Source organism: Schistocerca nitens, unplaced genomic scaffold, assembly GCF_023898315.1.
Source record: "Schistocerca nitens isolate TAMUIC-IGC-003100 unplaced genomic scaffold, iqSchNite1.1 HiC_scaffold_431, whole genome shotgun sequence".
Classification (NCBI taxonomy): Eukaryota; Metazoa; Arthropoda; class Insecta; order Orthoptera; family Acrididae; genus Schistocerca; species Schistocerca nitens.
In genome coordinates, this window is record NW_026045964.1 from 399,081 (window position 1) to 419,275 (window position 20,195).

At 66.5% G+C, this 20,195-nt stretch overlaps 1 protein-coding gene across 1 annotated transcript; it reads right to left on the reverse strand.

Moving 5' to 3' along the window:
* Positions 1–273: 273 nt before the first annotated feature.
* Positions 274–13,070, reverse strand: LOC126232121 (uncharacterized PE-PGRS family protein PE_PGRS54-like). The gene is made up of 3 exons (XM_049942430.1): positions 12,998–13,070; positions 4,205–12,916; positions 274–323 (listed from the first exon to the last, which is right to left on the reverse strand). The coding sequence occupies exons 1-3, from the start codon at positions 13,068–13,070 to the stop codon at positions 274–276; spliced, it is 8,835 nt and encodes a 2,944-aa protein (XP_049798387.1).
* Positions 13,071–20,195: the final 7,125 nt, after the last annotated feature.

Consider the following 20,195-nt stretch of genomic DNA (forward strand, 5'->3'; position numbering starts at 1 on the left):
CTCCCTTCTTTCTACATACTGCTCTTTCTCCTCCCTATCTCTTTTTTTCCGCATTACAGCATGCAAAGCAGTCTATTCAAGTTCTGTGGTTAATACACACAACTCAGCTGCAAAAGCACCTGTTACTGAACTTGCAAGAGATACCTTGCATGGAGGAGTGACTGCTTACGCAAAACTTACTCTGCACATTTGAGATACTGTACATGCAAGAGTTGCAGCACACACTATTCATGTTCTATTAGCGAAAACTGCTGAAAGTGAAATTCTTCCCATTCATATCAGTATATCTGAACATGCAAGTGTTACTGTATACAGTAAGGTTGCTGCAAATGAAACAGTTACTGAATGTACAATAGTTATGGCACTACAAGGTTAATCACAAAGTCTCCTATCCTTGCAAGTTGAGCTGTCCTCTCAAGTTGAGCTGTCCTCTCAAGTTGAGCTATCCTCTCAAGTTGAGCTGTCCTCGCAAGCTGTGCTGTCCTCGCAAGCTGTGCTGTCCTCGCAAGCTGTGCTGTCCTCGCAAGCTGTGCTGCCCTCGCAAGCTGTGCTGCCCTCGCAAGCTGTGCTGTCCTCGCAAGCTGTGCTGTCCTCGCAAGCTGTGCTGTCCTCGCAAGCTGTGCTGTCCTCGCAAGCTGTGCTGTCCTCGCAAGCTGTGCTGTCCTCGCAAGCTGTGCTGTCCTCGCAAGCTGTGCTGTCCTCGCAAGCTGTGCTGTCCTCGCAAGCTGTGCTGTCCTCGCAAGCTGTGCTGTCCTCGCAAGCTGTGCTGTCCTCGCAAGCTGTGCTGTCCTCGGAAGCTGTGCTGTCCTCGGAAGCTGTGCTGTCCTCGGAAGCTGTGCTGTCCTCGGAAGCTGTGCTGTCCTCGGAAGCTGTGCTGTCCTCGGAAGCTGTGCTGTCCTCGCAAGCTGTGCTGTCCTCGCAACTTGTACTGTCCCCACAAGGTGTGCTTCCCTCGCAAGGTGTGCTGTCCTTGCAATGTGTGCTGTGCTGTCCTCAAAAAGTATGCTGTGTTCACAAGGTCACATACACTAACTACGTGTTCTGTCATTGTGAGGATTGCCGGTGTCAATATCTGTGCTGTCAATGTAAGCTGCACTGTCCTCAAAGGTTTTGCACTTATCACAAGGTGAGCAGGAATGGCATGGCACAATATGCACTTATCAGAAAATGTGTTATTCCTCCCAACATGTTGTACCTTAATATGGTGTTCTGTCCTCGCTTGTTTAACGGTCCTGAAAATATTTGCTGTTCTCATAAGATACGCTGTCCTCAAAAAGTATGCTGCTGCACAAGGTGTGTTGTCCTCGAAAGATGTCCTTTCCTTGCAGGCTGTTTTGTCCTTGCAAGGGGTGTGCATTCTGTGCAAGGTGAGCTGTCCTCACTGGTTGTGCTGTCCATCAAAATTATTCTGTCCCCCACATGGTGAGCTGTACTGCCAACATGTGCTAATCTCATAATGAGTGCAGCAATCAGAAGGCATGCAGTCATTGGAACACATAATTTTTCAGAAAATATGCCATCTTCATATATTGTCCTATCCCCACACAGTGTACTAACATTACAAGGCATTCTCTCCTCTTGGGGTGTGCCTCCCTTATAAAATGTCCTCTCATTCCAACATGTGATCTCCCTTTAAGGTGTGCGGACTGCCTAATGTGAGCTGTCCTCTGCATATCTGCCATCTTCTTAACGCTTGATGTACTCAGCATGTGTGTAATTTTATTGGTGTCTTGTGTTCTGAAGGTCTCTTTGCAGGGCGAGCTGTCTTCACATGGCATGCTAACTTCACAGGTGTGCTGTGTCTTCAGTAGGTGTGCAGTGCTTGTGAGGTGTGCTGTCCCTGTGTGGTGTGCCATTCTCACATGGTGTGCCATTCTCACATGGTGTGCCATCCTCACATGGTGTGCCATCCTCACATGGTGTGCCATCCTCACATGGTGTGCCATCCTCACATGGTGTGCCATCCTCACATGGTGTGCCATCCTCACATGGTGTGCCATCCTCACTTGGTGTGCCATCCTCACATGGTGTGCCATCCTCACATGGTGTGCCATCCTCACATGGTGTGCCATCCTCACATGGTGTGCGATCCTCACATGGTGTGCCATCGTCGCAAGGTGTGCTATCTTCGCAAGGTGTGCTATCTTCGCAAGGTGTGCTATCTTCGCAAGGTGTGCCATCTTCGCAAGGTGTGCCATCTTCGCAAGGTGTGCCATCTTCGCAAGGTGTGCCATCTTCGCAAGGTGTGCCATCTTCGCAAGGTGTGCCATCTTCGCAAGGTGTGCCATCTTCGCAAGGTGTGCCATCTTCGCAAGGTGTGCCATTCTCGCAAGGTGTGCCATCTTCGCAAGGTGTGCCATCTTCGCAAGGTGTGCCATCTTCGCAAGGTGTGCCATCTTCGCAAGGTGTGCCATTCTCGCAAGGTGTGCCATCCTCGCAAGGTGTGCCATCCTCGCAAGGTGTGCTGTCCTCGCAAGCTGTGCTGTCCTCGCAAGCTGTGCTGTCCTCTCAAGCTGTGCTGTCCTCTCAAGCTGTGCTGTCCTCTCAAGCTGTGCTGTCCTCTCAAGCTGTGCTGTCCTCTCAAGCTGTGCTGTCCTCTCAAGCTGTGCTGTCCTTGCAAGCTGTGCTGTCCTTGCAAGCTGTGCTGTCCTTGCAAGCTGTGCTGTCCTCGCAAGTTGTGCTGTACTCACAACTTGTGCAGTACTGGCAACTTATGCTGTCCTCACAAGTTGTGCTGTCCTCACAAGTTGTGCTGTCCTCGCAAATTGTGCTGTCCCCAAAAGGTGTGCTTCCCTCGCAAGGTGTGCTGTCCTTGCAATGTGTGCTGTGCTGTCATCAAAAAGCATGCTATGTTCACAAGGTCAGATACACTAACTACGTGTTCTGTCATTGTGAGGATTGCCGGTGTCAATATCTGCTGTCAATGTAAGCTGTACTGTCCTCACAGGTTTTGTACTCATCTCAAGGTGAGCAGGTATGGCATGGCACAATATACACTTATCAGAAATTGCGTTTTTCCTCCCAACATGTTGTACCTTAATATGGTGTTCTGTAGTCGCTTGTTTAACGGTCCTGAAAATATTTGTTGTTCTCATAAGATACGCTGTCCTCAAAAAGTATGCTGCTGCAAAAGGTGTGTTGTCCTCGAAAGATGTCCTTTCCTTGCAGGCTGTTTTGTTCTTGCAAGGGGTGTGCATTCTGTGCAAGGTGAGCTGTCCCCGCTGGTTGTGCTGTCCGTGAAAATTATTATGTCCCCCACATGGTGAGCTGTACTGCCAACATGTGCTAACCCCATAATGAGTGCAGTCATTGGAACATATAATTTTTCAGAAATTATGCCATCTTCATATATTGTCCTATCCCCACACGGTGTACTAACATTACAAGGCATACTCTCCTCTTAGGGTGTGCCTCCTTTATAAAATGTCCTCTCATTCCAACATGTGCTCTCCCTTTAAGGTGTGCGGACTACCTAAAGTGAGCTGTCCTCTGCATATCTGCCATCCTCTTAACGCTTGATGTACTCAGCAGGTGTGCAGTTTTATTGGTGTCTTGTGTTCTGAAGGTATCTTTGCAGGGTGACCTGTCTTCACATGGCATGCTAACTTCAAAGGTGTGCTGCCATCTCTAGGTGTGCAGTGCTTGTGAAGTGTGCTGTCCCTGCATGGTGTGCCATTCTCACATGGTGTGCCATCCTCACATGGTGTGCCATTCTCACATGGTGTGCCATTCTCACATGGTGTGCCATTCTCACATGGTGTGCCATTCTCACATGGTGTGCCATTCTCACATGGTGTGCCATTCTCACATGGTGTGCCATTCTCGCATGGTGTGCCATTCTCGCATGGTGTGCCATTCTCGCATGGTGTGCCATTCTCGCATGGTGTGCCATTCTCGCATGGTGTGCCACTCTCGCATGGTGTGCCACTCTCGCATGGTGTGCCATTCTCGCATGGTGTGCCACTCTCGCATGGTGTGCCACTCTCGCATGGTGTGCCACTCTCGCATGGTGTGCCACTCTCGCATGGTGTGCCACTCTCGCATGGTGTGCCACTCTCGCATGGTGTGCCACTCTCGCATGGTGTGCCATTCTCGCATGGTGTGCCATTCTCGCATGGTGTGCCAGTCTCGCATGGTGTGCCACTCTCGCATGGTGTGCCGTCCCCGCATGGTGTGCCGTCCCCGCCTGGTGTGCCGTCCCCGCCTGGTGTGCCGTCCCCGCCTGGTGTGCCGTCCCCGCCTGGTGTGCCGTCCCCGCCTGGTGTGCCGTCCCCGCCTGGTGTGCCGTCCCCGCCTGGTGTGCCGTCCCCGCCTGGTGTGCCGTCCCCGCCTGGTGTGCCGTCCCCGCCTGGTGTGCCGTCCCCGCCTGGTGTGCCGTCCCCGCCTGGTGTGCCGTCCCCGCCTGGTGTGCCGTCCCCGCCTGGTGTGCCGTCCCCGCCTGGTGTGCCGTCCCCGCCTGGTGTGCCGTCCCCGCCTGGTGTGCCGTCCCCGCCTGGTGTGCCGTCCCCGCCTGGTGTGCCGTCCCCGCCTGGTGTGCCGTCCCCGCCTGGTGTGCCGTCCCCGCCTGGTGTGCCGTCCCCGCCTGGTGTGCCGTCCCCGCCTGGTGTGCCGTCCCCGCCTGGTGTGCCGTCCCCGCCTGGTGTGCCGTCCCCGCCTGGTGTGCCGTCCCCGCCTGGTGTGCCGTCCCCGCCTGGTGTGCCGTCCCCGCCTGGTGTGCCGTCCCCGCCTGGTGTGCCGTCCCCGCCTGGTGTGCCGTCCCCGCCTGGTGTGCCGTCCCCGCCTGGTGTGCCGTCCCCGCCTGGTGTGCCGTCCCCGCCTGGTGTGCCGTCCCCGCCTGGTGTGCCGTCCCCGCCTGGTGTGCCGTCCCCGCCTGGTGTGCCGTCCCCGCCTGGTGTGCCGTCCCCGCCTGGTGTGCCGTCCCCGCCTGGTGTGCCGTCCCCGCCTGGTGTGCCGTCCCCGCCTGGTGTGCCGTCCCCGCCTGGTGTGCCGTCCCCGCCTGGTGTGCCGTCCCCGCCTGGTGTGCCGTCCCCGCCTGGTGTGCCGTCCCCGCCTGGTGTGCCGTCCCCGCCTGGTGTGCCGTCCCCGCCTGGTGTGCCGTCCCCGCCTGGTGTGCCGTCCCCGCCTGGTGTGCCGTCCCCGCCTGGTGTGCCGTCCCCGCCTGGTGTGCCGTCCCCGCCTGGTGTGCCGTCCCCGCCTGGTGTGCCGTCCCCGCCTGGTGTGCCGTCCCCGCCTGGTGTGCCGTCCCCGCCTGGTGTGCCGTCCCCGCCTGGTGTGCCGTCCCCGCCTGGTGTGCCGTCCCCGCCTGGTGTGCCGTCCCCGCCTGGTGTGCCGTCCCCGCCTGGTGTGCCGTCCCCGCCTGGTGTGCCGTCCCCGCCTGGTGTGCCGTCCCCGCCTGGTGTGCCGTCCCCGCCTGGTGTGCCGTCCCCGCCTGGTGTGCCGTCCCCGCCTGGTGTGCCGTCCCCGCCTGGTGTGCCGTCCCCGCCTGGTGTGCCGTCCCCGCCTGGTGTGCCGTCCCCGCCTGGTGTGCCGTCCCCGCCTGGTGTGCCGTCCCCGCCTGGTGTGCCGTCCCCGCCTGGTGTGCCGTCCCCGCCTGGTGTGCCGTCCCCGCCTGGTGTGCCGTCCCCGCCTGGTGTGCCGTCCCCGCCTGGTGTGCCGTCCCCGCCTGGTGTGCCGTCCCCGCCTGGTGTGCCGTCCCCGCCTGGTGTGCCGTCCCCGCCTGGTGTGCCGTCCCCGCCTGGTGTGCCGTCCCCGCCTGGTGTGCCGTCCCCGCCTGGTGTGCCGTCCCCGCCTGGTGTGCCGTCCCCGCCTGGTGTGCCGTCCCCGCCTGGTGTGCCGTCCCCGCCTGGTGTGCCGTCCCCGCCTGGTGTGCCGTCCCCGCCTGGTGTGCCGTCCCCGCCTGGTGTGCCGTCCCCGCCTGGTGTGCCGTCCCCGCCTGGTGTGCCGTCCCCGCCTGGTGTGCCGTCCCCGCCTGGTGTGCCGTCCCCGCCTGGTGTGCCGTCCCCGCCTGGTGTGCCGTCCCCGCCTGGTGTGCCGTCCCCGCCTGGTGTGCCGTCCCCGCCTGGTGTGCCGTCCCCGCCTGGTGTGCCGTCCCCGCCTGGTGTGCCGTCCCCGCCTGGTGTGCCGTCCCCGCCTGGTGTGCCGTCCCCGCCTGGTGTGCCGTCCCCGCCTGGTGTGCCGTCCCCGCCTGGTGTGCCGTCCCCGCCTGGTGTGCCGTCCCCGCCTGGTGTGCCGTCCCCGCCTGGTGTGCCGTCCCCGCCTGGTGTGCCGTCCCCGCCTGGTGTGCCGTCCCCGCCTGGTGTGCCGTCCCCGCCTGGTGTGCCGTCCCCGCCTGGTGTGCCGTCCCCGCCTGGTGTGCCGTCCCCGCCTGGTGTGCCGTCCCCGCCTGGTGTGCCGTCCCCGCCTGGTGTGCCGTCCCCGCCTGGTGTGCCGTCCCCGCCTGGTGTGCCGTCCCCGCCTGGTGTGCCGTCCCCGCCTGGTGTGCCGTCCCCGCCTGGTGTGCCGTCCCCGCCTGGTGTGCCGTCCCCGCCTGGTGTGCCGTCCCCGCCTGGTGTGCCGTCCCCGCCTGGTGTGCCGTCCCCGCCTGGTGTGCCGTCCCCGCCTGGTGTGCCGTCCCCGCCTGGTGTGCCGTCCCCGCCTGGTGTGCCGTCCCCGCCTGGTGTGCCGTCCCCGCCTGGTGTGCCGTCCCCGCCTGGTGTGCCGTCCCCGCCTGGTGTGCCGTCCCCGCCTGGTGTGCCGTCCCCGCCTGGTGTGCCGTCCCCGCCTGGTGTGCCGTCCCCGCCTGGTGTGCCGTCCCCGCCTGGTGTGCCGTCCCCGCCTGGTGTGCCGTCCCCGCCTGGTGTGCCGTCCCCGCCTGGTGTGCCGTCCCCGCCTGGTGTGCCGTCCCCGCCTGGTGTGCCGTCCCCGCCTGGTGTGCCGTCCCCGCCTGGTGTGCCGTCCCCGCCTGGTGTGCCGTCCCCGCCTGGTGTGCCGTCCCCGCCTGGTGTGCCGTCCCCGCCTGGTGTGCCGTCCCCGCCTGGTGTGCCGTCCCCGCCTGGTGTGCCGTCCCCGCCTGGTGTGCCGTCCCCGCCTGGTGTGCCGTCCCCGCCTGGTGTGCCGTCCCCGCCTGGTGTGCCGTCCCCGCCTGGTGTGCCGTCCCCGCCTGGTGTGCCGTCCCCGCCTGGTGTGCCGTCCCCGCCTGGTGTGCCGTCCCCGCCTGGTGTGCCGTCCCCGCCTGGTGTGCCGTCCCCGCCTGGTGTGCCGTCCCCGCCTGGTGTGCCGTCCCCGCCTGGTGTGCCGTCCCCGCCTGGTGTGCCGTCCCCGCCTGGTGTGCCGTCCCCGCCTGGTGTGCCGTCCCCGCCTGGTGTGCCGTCCCCGCCTGGTGTGCCGTCCCCGCCTGGTGTGCCGTCCCCGCCTGGTGTGCCGTCCCCGCCTGGTGTGCCGTCCCCGCCTGGTGTGCCGTCCCCGCCTGGTGTGCCGTCCCCGCCTGGTGTGCCGTCCCCGCCTGGTGTGCCGTCCCCGCCTGGTGTGCCGTCCCCGCCTGGTGTGCCGTCCCCGCCTGGTGTGCCGTCCCCGCCTGGTGTGCCGTCCCCGCCTGGTGTGCCGTCCCCGCCTGGTGTGCCGTCCCCGCCTGGTGTGCCGTCCCCGCCTGGTGTGCCGTCCCCGCCTGGTGTGCCGTCCCCGCCTGGTGTGCCGTCCCCGCCTGGTGTGCCGTCCCCGCCTGGTGTGCCGTCCCCGCCTGGTGTGCCGTCCCCGCCTGGTGTGCCGTCCCCGCCTGGTGTGCCGTCCCCGCCTGGTGTGCCGTCCCCGCCTGGTGTGCCGTCCCCGCCTGGTGTGCCGTCCCCGCCTGGTGTGCCGTCCCCGCCTGGTGTGCCGTCCCCGCCTGGTGTGCCGTCCCCGCCTGGTGTGCCGTCCCCGCCTGGTGTGCCGTCCCCGCCTGGTGTGCCGTCCCCGCCTGGTGTGCCGTCCCCGCCTGGTGTGCCGTCCCCGCCTGGTGTGCCGTCCCCGCCTGGTGTGCCGTCCCCGCCTGGTGTGCCGTCCCCGCCTGGTGTGCCGTCCCCGCCTGGTGTGCCGTCCCCGCCTGGTGTGCCGTCCCCGCCTGGTGTGCCGTCCCCGCCTGGTGTGCCGTCCCCGCCTGGTGTGCCGTCCCCGCCTGGTGTGCCGTCCCCGCCTGGTGTGCCGTCCCCGCCTGGTGTGCCGTCCCCGCCTGGTGTGCCGTCCCCGCCTGGTGTGCCGTCCCCGCCTGGTGTGCCGTCCCCGCCTGGTGTGCCGTCCCCGCCTGGTGTGCCGTCCCCGCCTGGTGTGCCGTCCCCGCCTGGTGTGCCGTCCCCGCCTGGTGTGCCGTCCCCGCCTGGTGTGCCGTCCCCGCCTGGTGTGCCGTCCCCGCCTGGTGTGCCGTCCCCGCCTGGTGTGCCGTCCCCGCCTGGTGTGCCGTCCCCGCCTGGTGTGCCGTCCCCGCCTGGTGTGCCGTCCCCGCCTGGTGTGCCGTCCCCGCCTGGTGTGCCGTCCCCGCCTGGTGTGCCGTCCCCGCCTGGTGTGCCGTCCCCGCCTGGTGTGCCGTCCCCGCCTGGTGTGCCGTCCCCGCCTGGTGTGCCGTCCCCGCCTGGTGTGCCGTCCCCGCCTGGTGTGCCGTCCCCGCCTGGTGTGCCGTCCCCGCCTGGTGTGCCGTCCCCGCCTGGTGTGCCGTCCCCGCCTGGTGTGCCGTCCCCGCCTGGTGTGCCGTCCCCGCCTGGTGTGCCGTCCCCGCCTGGTGTGCCGTCCCCGCCTGGTGTGCCGTCCCCGCCTGGTGTGCCGTCCCCGCCTGGTGTGCCGTCCCCGCCTGGTGTGCCGTCCCCGCCTGGTGTGCCGTCCCCGCCTGGTGTGCCGTCCCCGCCTGGTGTGCCGTCCCCGCCTGGTGTGCCGTCCCCGCCTGGTGTGCCGTCCCCGCCTGGTGTGCCGTCCCCGCCTGGTGTGCCGTCCCCGCCTGGTGTGCCGTCCCCGCCTGGTGTGCCGTCCCCGCCTGGTGTGCCGTCCCCGCCTGGTGTGCCGTCCCCGCCTGGTGTGCCGTCCCCGCCTGGTGTGCCGTCCCCGCCTGGTGTGCCGTCCCCGCCTGGTGTGCCGTCCCCGCCTGGTGTGCCGTCCCCGCCTGGTGTGCCGTCCCCGCCTGGTGTGCCGTCCCCGCCTGGTGTGCCGTCCCCGCCTGGTGTGCCGTCCCCGCCTGGTGTGCCGTCCCCGCCTGGTGTGCCGTCCCCGCCTGGTGTGCCGTCCCCGCCTGGTGTGCCGTCCCCGCCTGGTGTGCCGTCCCCGCCTGGTGTGCCGTCCCCGCCTGGTGTGCCGTCCCCGCCTGGTGTGCCGTCCCCGCCTGGTGTGCCGTCCCCGCCTGGTGTGCCGTCCCCGCCTGGTGTGCCGTCCCCGCCTGGTGTGCCGTCCCCGCCTGGTGTGCCGTCCCCGCCTGGTGTGCCGTCCCCGCCTGGTGTGCCGTCCCCGCCTGGTGTGCCGTCCCCGCCTGGTGTGCCGTCCCCGCCTGGTGTGCCGTCCCCGCCTGGTGTGCCGTCCCCGCCTGGTGTGCCGTCCCCGCCTGGTGTGCCGTCCCCGCCTGGTGTGCCGTCCCCGCCTGGTGTGCCGTCCCCGCCTGGTGTGCCGTCCCCGCCTGGTGTGCCGTCCCCGCCTGGTGTGCCGTCCCCGCCTGGTGTGCCGTCCCCGCCTGGTGTGCCGTCCCCGCCTGGTGTGCCGTCCCCGCCTGGTGTGCCGTCCCCGCCTGGTGTGCCGTCCCCGCCTGGTGTGCCGTCCCCGCCTGGTGTGCCGTCCCCGCCTGGTGTGCCGTCCCCGCCTGGTGTGCCGTCCCCGCCTGGTGTGCCGTCCCCGCCTGGTGTGCCGTCCCCGCCTGGTGTGCCGTCCCCGCCTGGTGTGCCGTCCCCGCCTGGTGTGCCGTCCCCGCCTGGTGTGCCGTCCCCGCCTGGTGTGCCGTCCCCGCCTGGTGTGCCGTCCCCGCCTGGTGTGCCGTCCCCGCCTGGTGTGCCGTCCCCGCCTGGTGTGCCGTCCCCGCCTGGTGTGCCGTCCCCGCCTGGTGTGCCGTCCCCGCCTGGTGTGCCGTCCCCGCCTGGTGTGCCGTCCCCGCCTGGTGTGCCGTCCCCGCCTGGTGTGCCGTCCCCGCCTGGTGTGCCGTCCCCGCCTGGTGTGCCGTCCCCGCCTGGTGTGCCGTCCCCGCCTGGTGTGCCGTCCCCGCCTGGTGTGCCGTCCCCGCCTGGTGTGCCGTCCCCGCCTGGTGTGCCGTCCCCGCCTGGTGTGCCGTCCCCGCCTGGTGTGCCGTCCCCGCCTGGTGTGCCGTCCCCGCCTGGTGTGCCGTCCCCGCCTGGTGTGCCGTCCCCGCCTGGTGTGCCGTCCCCGCCTGGTGTGCCGTCCCCGCCTGGTGTGCCGTCCCCGCCTGGTGTGCCGTCCCCGCCTGGTGTGCCGTCCCCGCCTGGTGTGCCGTCCCCGCCTGGTGTGCCGTCCCCGCCTGGTGTGCCGTCCCCGCCTGGTGTGCCGTCCCCGCCTGGTGTGCCGTCCCCGCCTGGTGTGCCGTCCCCGCCTGGTGTGCCGTCCCCGCCTGGTGTGCCGTCCCCGCCTGGTGTGCCGTCCCCGCCTGGTGTGCCGTCCCCGCCTGGTGTGCCGTCCCCGCCTGGTGTGCCGTCCCCGCCTGGTGTGCCGTCCCCGCCTGGTGTGCCGTCCCCGCCTGGTGTGCCGTCCCCGCCTGGTGTGCCGTCCCCGCCTGGTGTGCCGTCCCCGCCTGGTGTGCCGTCCCCGCCTGGTGTGCCGTCCCCGCCTGGTGTGCCGTCCCCGCCTGGTGTGCCGTCCCCGCCTGGTGTGCCGTCCCCGCCTGGTGTGCCGTCCCCGCCTGGTGTGCCGTCCCCGCCTGGTGTGCCGTCCCCGCCTGGTGTGCCGTCCCCGCCTGGTGTGCCGTCCCCGCCTGGTGTGCCGTCCCCGCCTGGTGTGCCGTCCCCGCCTGGTGTGCCGTCCCCGCCTGGTGTGCCGTCCCCGCCTGGTGTGCCGTCCCCGCCTGGTGTGCCGTCCCCGCCTGGTGTGCCGTCCCCGCCTGGTGTGCCGTCCCCGCCTGGTGTGCCGTCCCCGCCTGGTGTGCCGTCCCCGCCTGGTGTGCCGTCCCCGCCTGGTGTGCCGTCCCCGCCTGGTGTGCCGTCCCCGCCTGGTGTGCCGTCCCCGCCTGGTGTGCCGTCCCCGCCTGGTGTGCCGTCCCCGCCTGGTGTGCCGTCCCCGCCTGGTGTGCCGTCCCCGCCTGGTGTGCCGTCCCCGCCTGGTGTGCCGTCCCCGCCTGGTGTGCCGTCCCCGCCTGGTGTGCCGTCCCCGCCTGGTGTGCCGTCCCCGCCTGGTGTGCCGTCCCCGCCTGGTGTGCCGTCCCCGCCTGGTGTGCCGTCCCCGCCTGGTGTGCCGTCCCCGCCTGGTGTGCCGTCCCCGCCTGGTGTGCCGTCCCCGCCTGGTGTGCCGTCCCCGCCTGGTGTGCCGTCCCCGCCTGGTGTGCCGTCCCCGCCTGGTGTGCCGTCCCCGCCTGGTGTGCCGTCCCCGCCTGGTGTGCCGTCCCCGCCTGGTGTGCCGTCCCCGCCTGGTGTGCCGTCCCCGCCTGGTGTGCCGTCCCCGCCTGGTGTGCCGTCCCCGCCTGGTGTGCCGTCCCCGCCTGGTGTGCCGTCCCCGCCTGGTGTGCCGTCCCCGCCTGGTGTGCCGTCCCCGCCTGGTGTGCCGTCCCCGCCTGGTGTGCCGTCCCCGCCTGGTGTGCCGTCCCCGCCTGGTGTGCCGTCCCCGCCTGGTGTGCCGTCCCCGCCTGGTGTGCCGTCCCCGCCTGGTGTGCCGTCCCCGCCTGGTGTGCCGTCCCCGCCTGGTGTGCCGTCCCCGCCTGGTGTGCCGTCCCCGCCTGGTGTGCCGTCCCCGCCTGGTGTGCCGTCCCCGCCTGGTGTGCCGTCCCCGCCTGGTGTGCCGTCCCCGCCTGGTGTGCCGTCCCCGCCTGGTGTGCCGTCCCCGCCTGGTGTGCCGTCCCCGCCTGGTGTGCCGTCCCCGCCTGGTGTGCCGTCCCCGCCTGGTGTGCCGTCCCCGCCTGGTGTGCCGTCCCCGCCTGGTGTGCCGTCCCCGCCTGGTGTGCCGTCCCCGCCTGGTGTGCCGTCCCCGCCTGGTGTGCCGTCCCCGCCTGGTGTGCCGTCCCCGCCTGGTGTGCCGTCCCCGCCTGGTGTGCCGTCCCCGCCTGGTGTGCCGTCCCCGCCTGGTGTGCCGTCCCCGCCTGGTGTGCCGTCCCCGCCTGGTGTGCCGTCCCCGCCTGGTGTGCCGTCCCCGCCTGGTGTGCCGTCCCCGCCTGGTGTGCCGTCCCCGCCTGGTGTGCCGTCCCCGCCTGGTGTGCCGTCCCCGCCTGGTGTGCCGTCCCCGCCTGGTGTGCCGTCCCCGCCTGGTGTGCCGTCCCCGCCTGGTGTGCCGTCCCCGCCTGGTGTGCCGTCCCCGCCTGGTGTGCCGTCCCCGCCTGGTGTGCCGTCCCCGCCTGGTGTGCCGTCCCCGCCTGGTGTGCCGTCCCCGCCTGGTGTGCCGTCCCCGCCTGGTGTGCCGTCCCCGCCTGGTGTGCCGTCCCCGCCTGGTGTGCCGTCCCCGCCTGGTGTGCCGTCCCCGCCTGGTGTGCCGTCCCCGCCTGGTGTGCCGTCCCCGCCTGGTGTGCCGTCCCCGCCTGGTGTGCCGTCCCCGCCTGGTGTGCCGTCCCCGCCTGGTGTGCCGTCCCCGCCTGGTGTGCCGTCCCCGCCTGGTGTGCCGTCCCCGCCTGGTGTGCCGTCCCCGCCTGGTGTGCCGTCCCCGCCTGGTGTGCCGTCCCCGCCTGGTGTGCCGTCCCCGCCTGGTGTGCCGTCCCCGCCTGGTGTGCCGTCCCCGCCTGGTGTGCCGTCCCCGCCTGGTGTGCCGTCCCCGCCTGGTGTGCCGTCCCCGCCTGGTGTGCCGTCCCCGCCTGGTGTGCCAACCTTGCTAGCTGTGCTCTACTCACATACAATGCATAACAAGCCCCCCTTGCAGAGCAAGCTGAGCTCACATTGTGTGGTTCTCCCATCCCAAGATCTTCTGTCCTCAGTAGGGATGCTGCCCTCAAAAGGAGTGGTGTCCATGCTTCACGTTCTGTCCTTCAATAGAGTCACTTCCTAATAACATATGCCACTTCCAATCAGTGTAGTCTCTCACAATCTGTACTGCCTTTCGAATGTGTGTTGCCCCTGGTAGGTGTGCTTTCCTTTCATGGTGAGCTGTGAGCTGCTCTGACAAGAGCTACTAGTATCAGAACGATTGCTCCTCTACCTGCAGCAACATTTCTCTTTCTTATATGTATCTTCCTCACAATCTGGCATTATTTCCTTAAGAGTGCTATCCCACAAGGTGTACTGACTAAAAGTCATGCTACTTGGGCTCGCTTTGCAGTCTTTACACTGCATGACGTCCACAAAGATCTTCTCACTTAATAGGAGTGATGAAATAAGACTATGCAGTAATAACGGTGTTTGCAGACTTTGCACGGAGTGCAGCCTTCGCACGGAGTGCAGCCTTCGCACGGAGTGCAGCCTTCGCACGGAGTGCAGCCTTCGCACGGAGTGCAGCCTTCGCACGGAGTGCAGCCTTCGCACGGAGTGCAGCCTTCGCACGGAGTGCAGCCTTCGCACGGAGTGCAGCCTTCGCACGGAGTGCAGCCTTCGCACGGAGTGCAGCCTTCGCACGGAGTGCAGCCTTCGCACGGAGTGCAGCCTTCGCACGGAGTGCAGCCTTCGCACGGAGTGCAGCCTTCGCACGGAGTGCAGCCTTCGCACGGAGTGCAGCCTTCGCACGGAGTGCAGCCTTCGCACGGAGTGCAGCCTTCGCACGGAGTGCAGCCTTCGCACGGAGTGCAGCCTTCGCACGGAGTGCAGCCTTCGCACGGAGTGCAGCCTTCGCACGGAGTGCAGCCTTCGCACGGAGTGCAGCCTTCGCACGGAGTGCAGCCTTCGCACGGAGTGCAGCCTTCGCACGGAGTGCAGCCTTCGCACGGAGTGCAGCCTTCGCACGGAGTGCAGCCTTCGCACGGAGTGCAGCCTTCGCACGGAGTGCAGCCTTCGCACGGAGTGCAGCCTTCGCACGGAGTGCAGCCTTCGCACGGAGTGCAGCCTTCGCACGGAGTGCAGCCTTCGCACGGAGTGCAGCCTTCGCACGGAGTGCAGCCTTCGCACGGAGTGCAGCCTTCGCACGGAGTGCAGCCTTCGCACGGAGTGCAGCCTTCGCACGGAGTGCAGCCTTCGCACGGAGTGAAGTCTCTGCATGGGGTGCTGTCTCTGCATGGAGAGCAGTTCTGCATAAAGTGCAGCCTCCACTGGGAGTACCCCCTTCACAGGGAGAGCAGCCTTTGCATGCAGTGCAGCAGTTTTCGCACAGAGTGCAGCCCTCGAACACAATGCAGCCTTCGCACGGAGTGCAGCCTTCGCACGGAGTGCAGCCGTCGCACGGAGTGCAGCCTTCCCAAGGAGTGCAGCCTTAGCACGGAGCGGAGACTTCGCAAGGACTGCAGCGTTCGCACGGAGTGCAGTCTTCGCACGGAGTGCAGCCTTCGCATGGAGCACAGCCTTCGCACGGAGTGCAGCCTTCGCACGGACTGCAGCCTTCGCACGGAGTGCAGCCTTCGCACGGACTGCAGCCTTCGCACGGAGTGCAGCCTTCGCACGGACTGCAGCCTTCGCACGGAGTGCAGCCTCCGCAAGGAGTGCAGCCTCCTCATGGAGTGCAGCCTCCTCATGGAGTGCAGTCTCCGCATGGAGTGCAGTCTTTGCACGGAGTGCAGTCTCTGCATGGAGTGCAGCCTCCACTGGGAGTACACCCTTCACAGGGAGAGCAGCCTTTGCATGCAGTGCAGCAGTTTTCGAACAGAGTGCAGCCCTCGAACACAGTGCAGCCTTCGCACGGAGTGCAGCCTTCGCACGGAGTGCAGCCTTCGCAAGGAGTGCAGCCTTCGCACGGAGTGCAGCCTTCGCACGGAGTGCAGCCTTCGCACGGAGTGCAGCCTTCGCACGGAGTGCAGCCTTCGCACGGAGTGCACCCTTCGCACGGAGTGCAGCCTTCGCACGGAGTGCAGCCTTCGCACGGAGTGCACCCTTCGCACGGAGTGCACCCTTCGCACTGAGTGCACCCTTCGCACTGAGTGCACCCTTCGCACTGAGTGCACCCTTCGCACTGAGTGCACCCTTCGCACTGAGTGCACCCTTCGCACTGAGTGCACCCTTCGCACTGAGTGCACCCTTCGCACTGAGTGCACCCTTCGCACTGAGTGCACCCTTCGCACTGAGTGCACCCTTCGCACTGAGTGCACCCTTCGCACTGAGTGCACCCTTCGCACTGAGTGCACCCTTCGCACTGAGTGCACCCTTCGCACTGAGTGCAGCCTTCGCACGGAGTGCAGCCTTCGCACGGAGTGCAGCCTTGGCACGGAGTGCAGCCTTGGCACGGAGTGCAGCCTTGGCACGGAGTGCAGCCTTGGCACGGAGTGCAGCCTTGGCACGGAGTGCAGCCTTGGCACGGAGTGCAGCCTTGGCACGGAGTGCAGCCTTGGCACGGAGTGCAGCCTTGGCACGGAGTGCAGCCTTGGCACGGAGTGCAGCCTTGGCACGGAGTGCAGCCTTGGCACGGAGTGCAGCCTTGGCACGGAGTGCAGCCTTGGCACGGAGTGCAGCCTTGGCACGGAGTGCAGCCTTGGCACGGAGTGCAGCCTTGGCACGGAGTGCAGCCTTGGCACGGAGTGCAGCCTTGGCACGGAGTGCAGCCTTGGCACGGAGTGCAGCCTTGGCACGGAGTGCAGCCTTGGCACGGAGTGCAGCCTTGGCACGGAGTGCAGCCTTGGCACGGAGTGCAGCCTTGGCACGGAGTGCAGCCTTGGCACGGAGTGCAGCCTTGGCACGGAGTGCAGCCTTGGCACGGAGTGCAGCCTTGGCACGGAGTGCAGCCTTGGCACGGAGTGCAGCCTTGGCACGGAGTGCAGCCTTGGCACGGAGTGCAGCCTTGGCACGGAGTGCAGCCTTGGCACGGAGTGCAGCCTTGGCACGGAGTGCAGCCTTGGCACGGAGTGCAGCCTTGGCACGGAGTGCAGCCTTGGCACGGAGTGCAGCCTTGGCACGGAGTGCAGCCTTGGCACGGAGTGCAGCCTTGGCACGGAGTGCAGCCTTGGCACGGAGTGCAGCCTTGGCACGGAGTGCAGCCTTGGCACGGAGTGCAGCCTTGGCACGGAGTGCAGCCTTGGCACGGAGTGCAGCCTTGGCACGGAGTGCAGCCTTGGCACGGAGTGCAGCCTTGGCACGGAGTGCAGCCTTGGCACGGAGTGCAGCCTTGGCACGGAGTGCAGCCTTGGCACGGAGTGCAGCCTTGGCACGGAGTGCAGCCTTGGCACGGAGTGCAGCCTTGGCACGGAGTGCAGCCTTGGCACGGAGTGCAGCCTTGGCACGGAGTGCAGCCTTGGCACGGAGTGCAGCCTTGGCACGGAGTGCAGCCTTGGCACGGAGTGCAGCCTTGGCACGGAGTGCAGCCTTTCCACGGAGTGCTGCGTTCGAACGGAGAGCTGCCTGCGCATGGAGTGCTGCTGTTGCACGGAGTGCAGCCTTCGCACGGAGTGCAGCCATCGCACGGAGTGCAGCCTTCCCACGGAGTGGAGACTTTGCAAGGAGTGCAGCCTTCGCACAGAGTGCAGCCTTCACACGGAGTGCTGCCTTCGCACGGAGTGCAGCCTTTGCACGGAGTGAAGACTTCGCACGGAGTGCAGCCTTCGCACGGAGTGCTGCGTTCGCACGGAGTGCTGCTTTCGCACGGAGTATGCCTTCGCACGGAGTGCTGCTGTTGCACGATGTGCAGCCTTCGCACGGAGTGGAGACTTCGCAAGGAGTGCAGCCTTTGCACGGAGTGCAGCCTTCGCACGGAGTGCTGCGTTCGCACGGAGTGCTGCTTTCGCACGGAGTATGCCTTCGCACGGAGTGCTGCTGTTGCACGATGTGCAGCCTTCGCACGGAGTGGAGACTTCGCAAGGAGTGCAGCCTTTGCACGGAGTGCAGCCTTCGCACGGAAATCAGCGTTCGCACGGAGTGCAACCTTCGCACGGAGTGCAGCCTTCGCACGGAGTGCAGCCTTCGCACGGAGTGCAGCCTTCGCACGGAGTGCAGCCTTCGCACGGAGTGCAGCCTTCGCACGGAGTGCAGCCTTCGCACGGAGTGCAGCCTTCGCACGGAGTGCAGCCTTCGCACGGAGTGCAGCCTTCGCACGGAGTGCAGCCTTCGCACGGAGTGCAGCCTTCGCACGGAGTGCAGCCTTCGCAGGGAGTGCTGCCCTGCACGGAGTGCTGCTGTTGCACGGAGTGCAGCCCTCGCACGGAGTGCAGCCCTCGCACGGAGTGCAGCCCTCGCACGGAGTGCAGCCATCGCACGGAGTGCAGCCTTCGCACAGAGTGCAGCCTTTGCACGGAGTTCAGCCTTCGCAAAGAGTGCAGCTTTCGCACGGTGTGCAGCCTTCGCACGGAGTGCTGCCTTCGCACGGGGTGCTGCCTGTGCACGGAGTGCTGCTGTTGCACGGTGTGCAGCTTTTGCACGGAGTCCATCCATCGCACGGAGTTCAGCCTTCGTACGGAGTGGATACTTCGCAAGGAGTGCAGCGTTCGCACGGAGTGCAGGCTTCGCTCACAGATTGCAGCCTTCGCACGGAGTACAGCCTACACACGGAGTGCAGCCTTCGCACGGAATGCAGCCTTCACAATGAGTGCAGCCTCCGCAGGGAGTGCAGCCTCCACATGGAGTGCAGCCTCCACATGGAGTGCAGCCTCCATATGGGGTGCAGTCTCTGCATGGAGTGCAGTCTATGCAATGAGTGCAGTCTCTGCATGGAGTGCAGCCACCATTGGGAGTACACCCTTCACAGGGAGAGCAGTCTTTGCATGCAGTGCAGCAGTTTTCGCACAGAGTTCAGCCCTCGAACACAGTGCAGCCTTCGCACGGAGTGCAGAATTCACACGGAGTTCAGCCTTCGCACGGAGTGCAGCCTTCGCACGGAGTGCAGCCTTCGCACGGAGTGCAGCCTTAGCACGGAGTGGATACTTCGCAAGGACTGCAGCGTTCGCACGGAGTGCAGCCTTCGCACGGAGTGCAGCCATCGCACGGAGTGCAGCCTTCGCACGGAGTGCAGCCTTCGCTCGGAGTGCTGCCTTCGCACGGAGTGCTGCCTTCGCACGGAGTGCTGCTGTTGCACGGAGTGCAGCCTTCGCACGGAGTGCAGCCATCGCACGGAGTGCAGCCTTCGCACAGAGTGGAGACTTCGCAAGGAGTGCAGCCTTCGCACGGAGTGCAGCCTTCCCACGGACTGCAGCCTTCGCATGGAGTGCAGTCTTCGCACGGAGTGCAGCCTTCGCACGGAGTGCAGCCTTCGCAAGGAGTGCAGCCTTAGCACGGAGTGGAGACTTCGCAAGGACTGCAGCGTTCGCACGGAGTGCAGCCTTCGCACGGAGTGCAGCCTTCACACGGACTGCAGCCTTCGCACGGAGTGCAGTCTTCGCACGGAGTGCAGCCTTCGCACGGAGTGCAGCTTTCATAATGAGTGCAGCCTTCAAAATGAGTGCAGCCTCCGCAAGGAGTGCAGCCTCCGCAAGGAGTGCAGCCTCCTCATGGAGAGCAGTCTCCGCATGGAGTGCAGTCTCCGCATGGAGTGCAGTCTCTGCATGGAGTGCAGTCTCTGCATGGAGTGCAGCCTCCACTGGGAGTTCACCCTTCACAGGGAGAGCAGCGTTTGCATGCAGTGCAGCAGTTTTCGCACAGAGTGCAGCCCTCGAACACAGTGCAAAATCGCACGGAGTGCAGCCATCGCGCAGAGTGCGGCCTTTGCACGGAGTGCAGCCTTTGCACGGAGTGCAGCCTTAGCACGGAGTGCAGCCTTTGCACGGAGTGCAGCCTTCGCATGGAGTGGACCCTTCGCACGGAGTGCAGCCTTCGCATGGAGTGCAGCCTTAGTACGGAGTGCAGCCTTTGCACGGAGTGCAGCCTTCGCACGGAATGCAGCCTTCGCACGGAGTGCTGCCTTCGCACGGAGTGGAGATTTCGCAAGGAGTGCAGCCTTCGCACGGATTGCAGCCTGCGCACGGAGTGCAGCCTTCGCACAGAGTGCAGCCTTCGCACGAAGTGTAGCCTTCGCACAGAGCGCAGCCTTCGCACGGAGTGCAGCCTTCGCAGGGAGTGCAGCCTTCGCAGGGAGTGCAGTCTTCGCACGGAGTGCTGCCTTCGCACGGAGTGCTGCCTTCGCACGGAGTGCTGCCTTCGCACGGAGTGCAGCCTTCGCACGGAGTGCAGCCTTCGCACGGAGTGCAGCCTTCGCACGGAGTGCAGCCTTCGCACGGAGTGCAGCCTTCGCAGGGAGTGGAGACTTCGCAAGGAGTGCAGCCTTCGCACGGAGTGCAGCCTTCGCACGGAGTGCAGCCTTCGCACGGAGTGCAGCCTTCGCACGGAGTGCAGCCTTCGCACGGAGTGCAGCCTTCGCACGGAGTGCAGCCTTCGCACGGATTGCAGCCTTCGCACGGAGTGCAGCCTTCGCACGGAGTGCAGCCTTGGCCGGAGTGCAGCCTTGGCCGGAGTGCAGCCTTGGCACGGAGTGCAGCCTTGGCACGGAGTGCAGCCTTCGCGCGGAGTGCAGCCTTCGCGCGGAGTGCAGACTTCGCACGGAGTGCAGCCTTTGGACACAGTGCAGCCTTCGAACGGAGTGCTGCTGTTGCACGGAGTGCAGCCCTCGCACGGAGTGCAGCCATCGCACGGAGTGGAGACTTTGCAAGGAGTGCAGCCTTCGCACGGAGTGCAGGCTTCGCACGGAGTGCAGCCTTCGCACAGAGTGCAGCCTTCGCACAGAGTGCACCCTTCGCACAGAGTGCAGCCCTCGCACGGAGTGCAGCCTTCCCACGGAGTGCTGCGTTCGCACGGAGAGCTGCCTTCGCATGGAGTGCTGCTGTTGCACGGAGTGCAGCCTTCGCACGGAGTGCAGCCATCGCACGGAGTGCAGCCTTCGCACGGAGTGGAGACTTTGCAAGGAGTGCAGCCTTCGCACGGAGTGCAGCCTTCACACGGAGTGCTGCCTTCGCACGGAGTGCAGCCTTTGCACGGAGTGAAGACTTCGCACGGAGTGCAGCCTTCGCACGGAGTGCTGCCTTAACACGGAGTGCTGCCTTCGCACGGAGTGCTGCTTTTGCACGGAGTGCAGCCTTCGCACGG

Bases quoted from the DNA above. Each gene is read 5' to 3' on its own strand.
- LOC126232121 (XM_049942430.1), bottom strand. From the start codon at position 13,070: ATGGACACCACTCCTTTTGAGGGCAGCATCCCTACTGAGGACAGAAGA. The intron at 12,917-12,997 runs GTGAGCTCAGCT...TTGGCACACCAG, and splicing joins GGATGGGAGAACCACACAAT to GCGGGGACGGCACACCAGGC. The intron at 324-4,204 runs GCGGGGACGGCA...TTTCATTTGCAG, and splicing joins AGGCGGGGACGGCACACCAG to CAACCTTACTGTATACAGTA.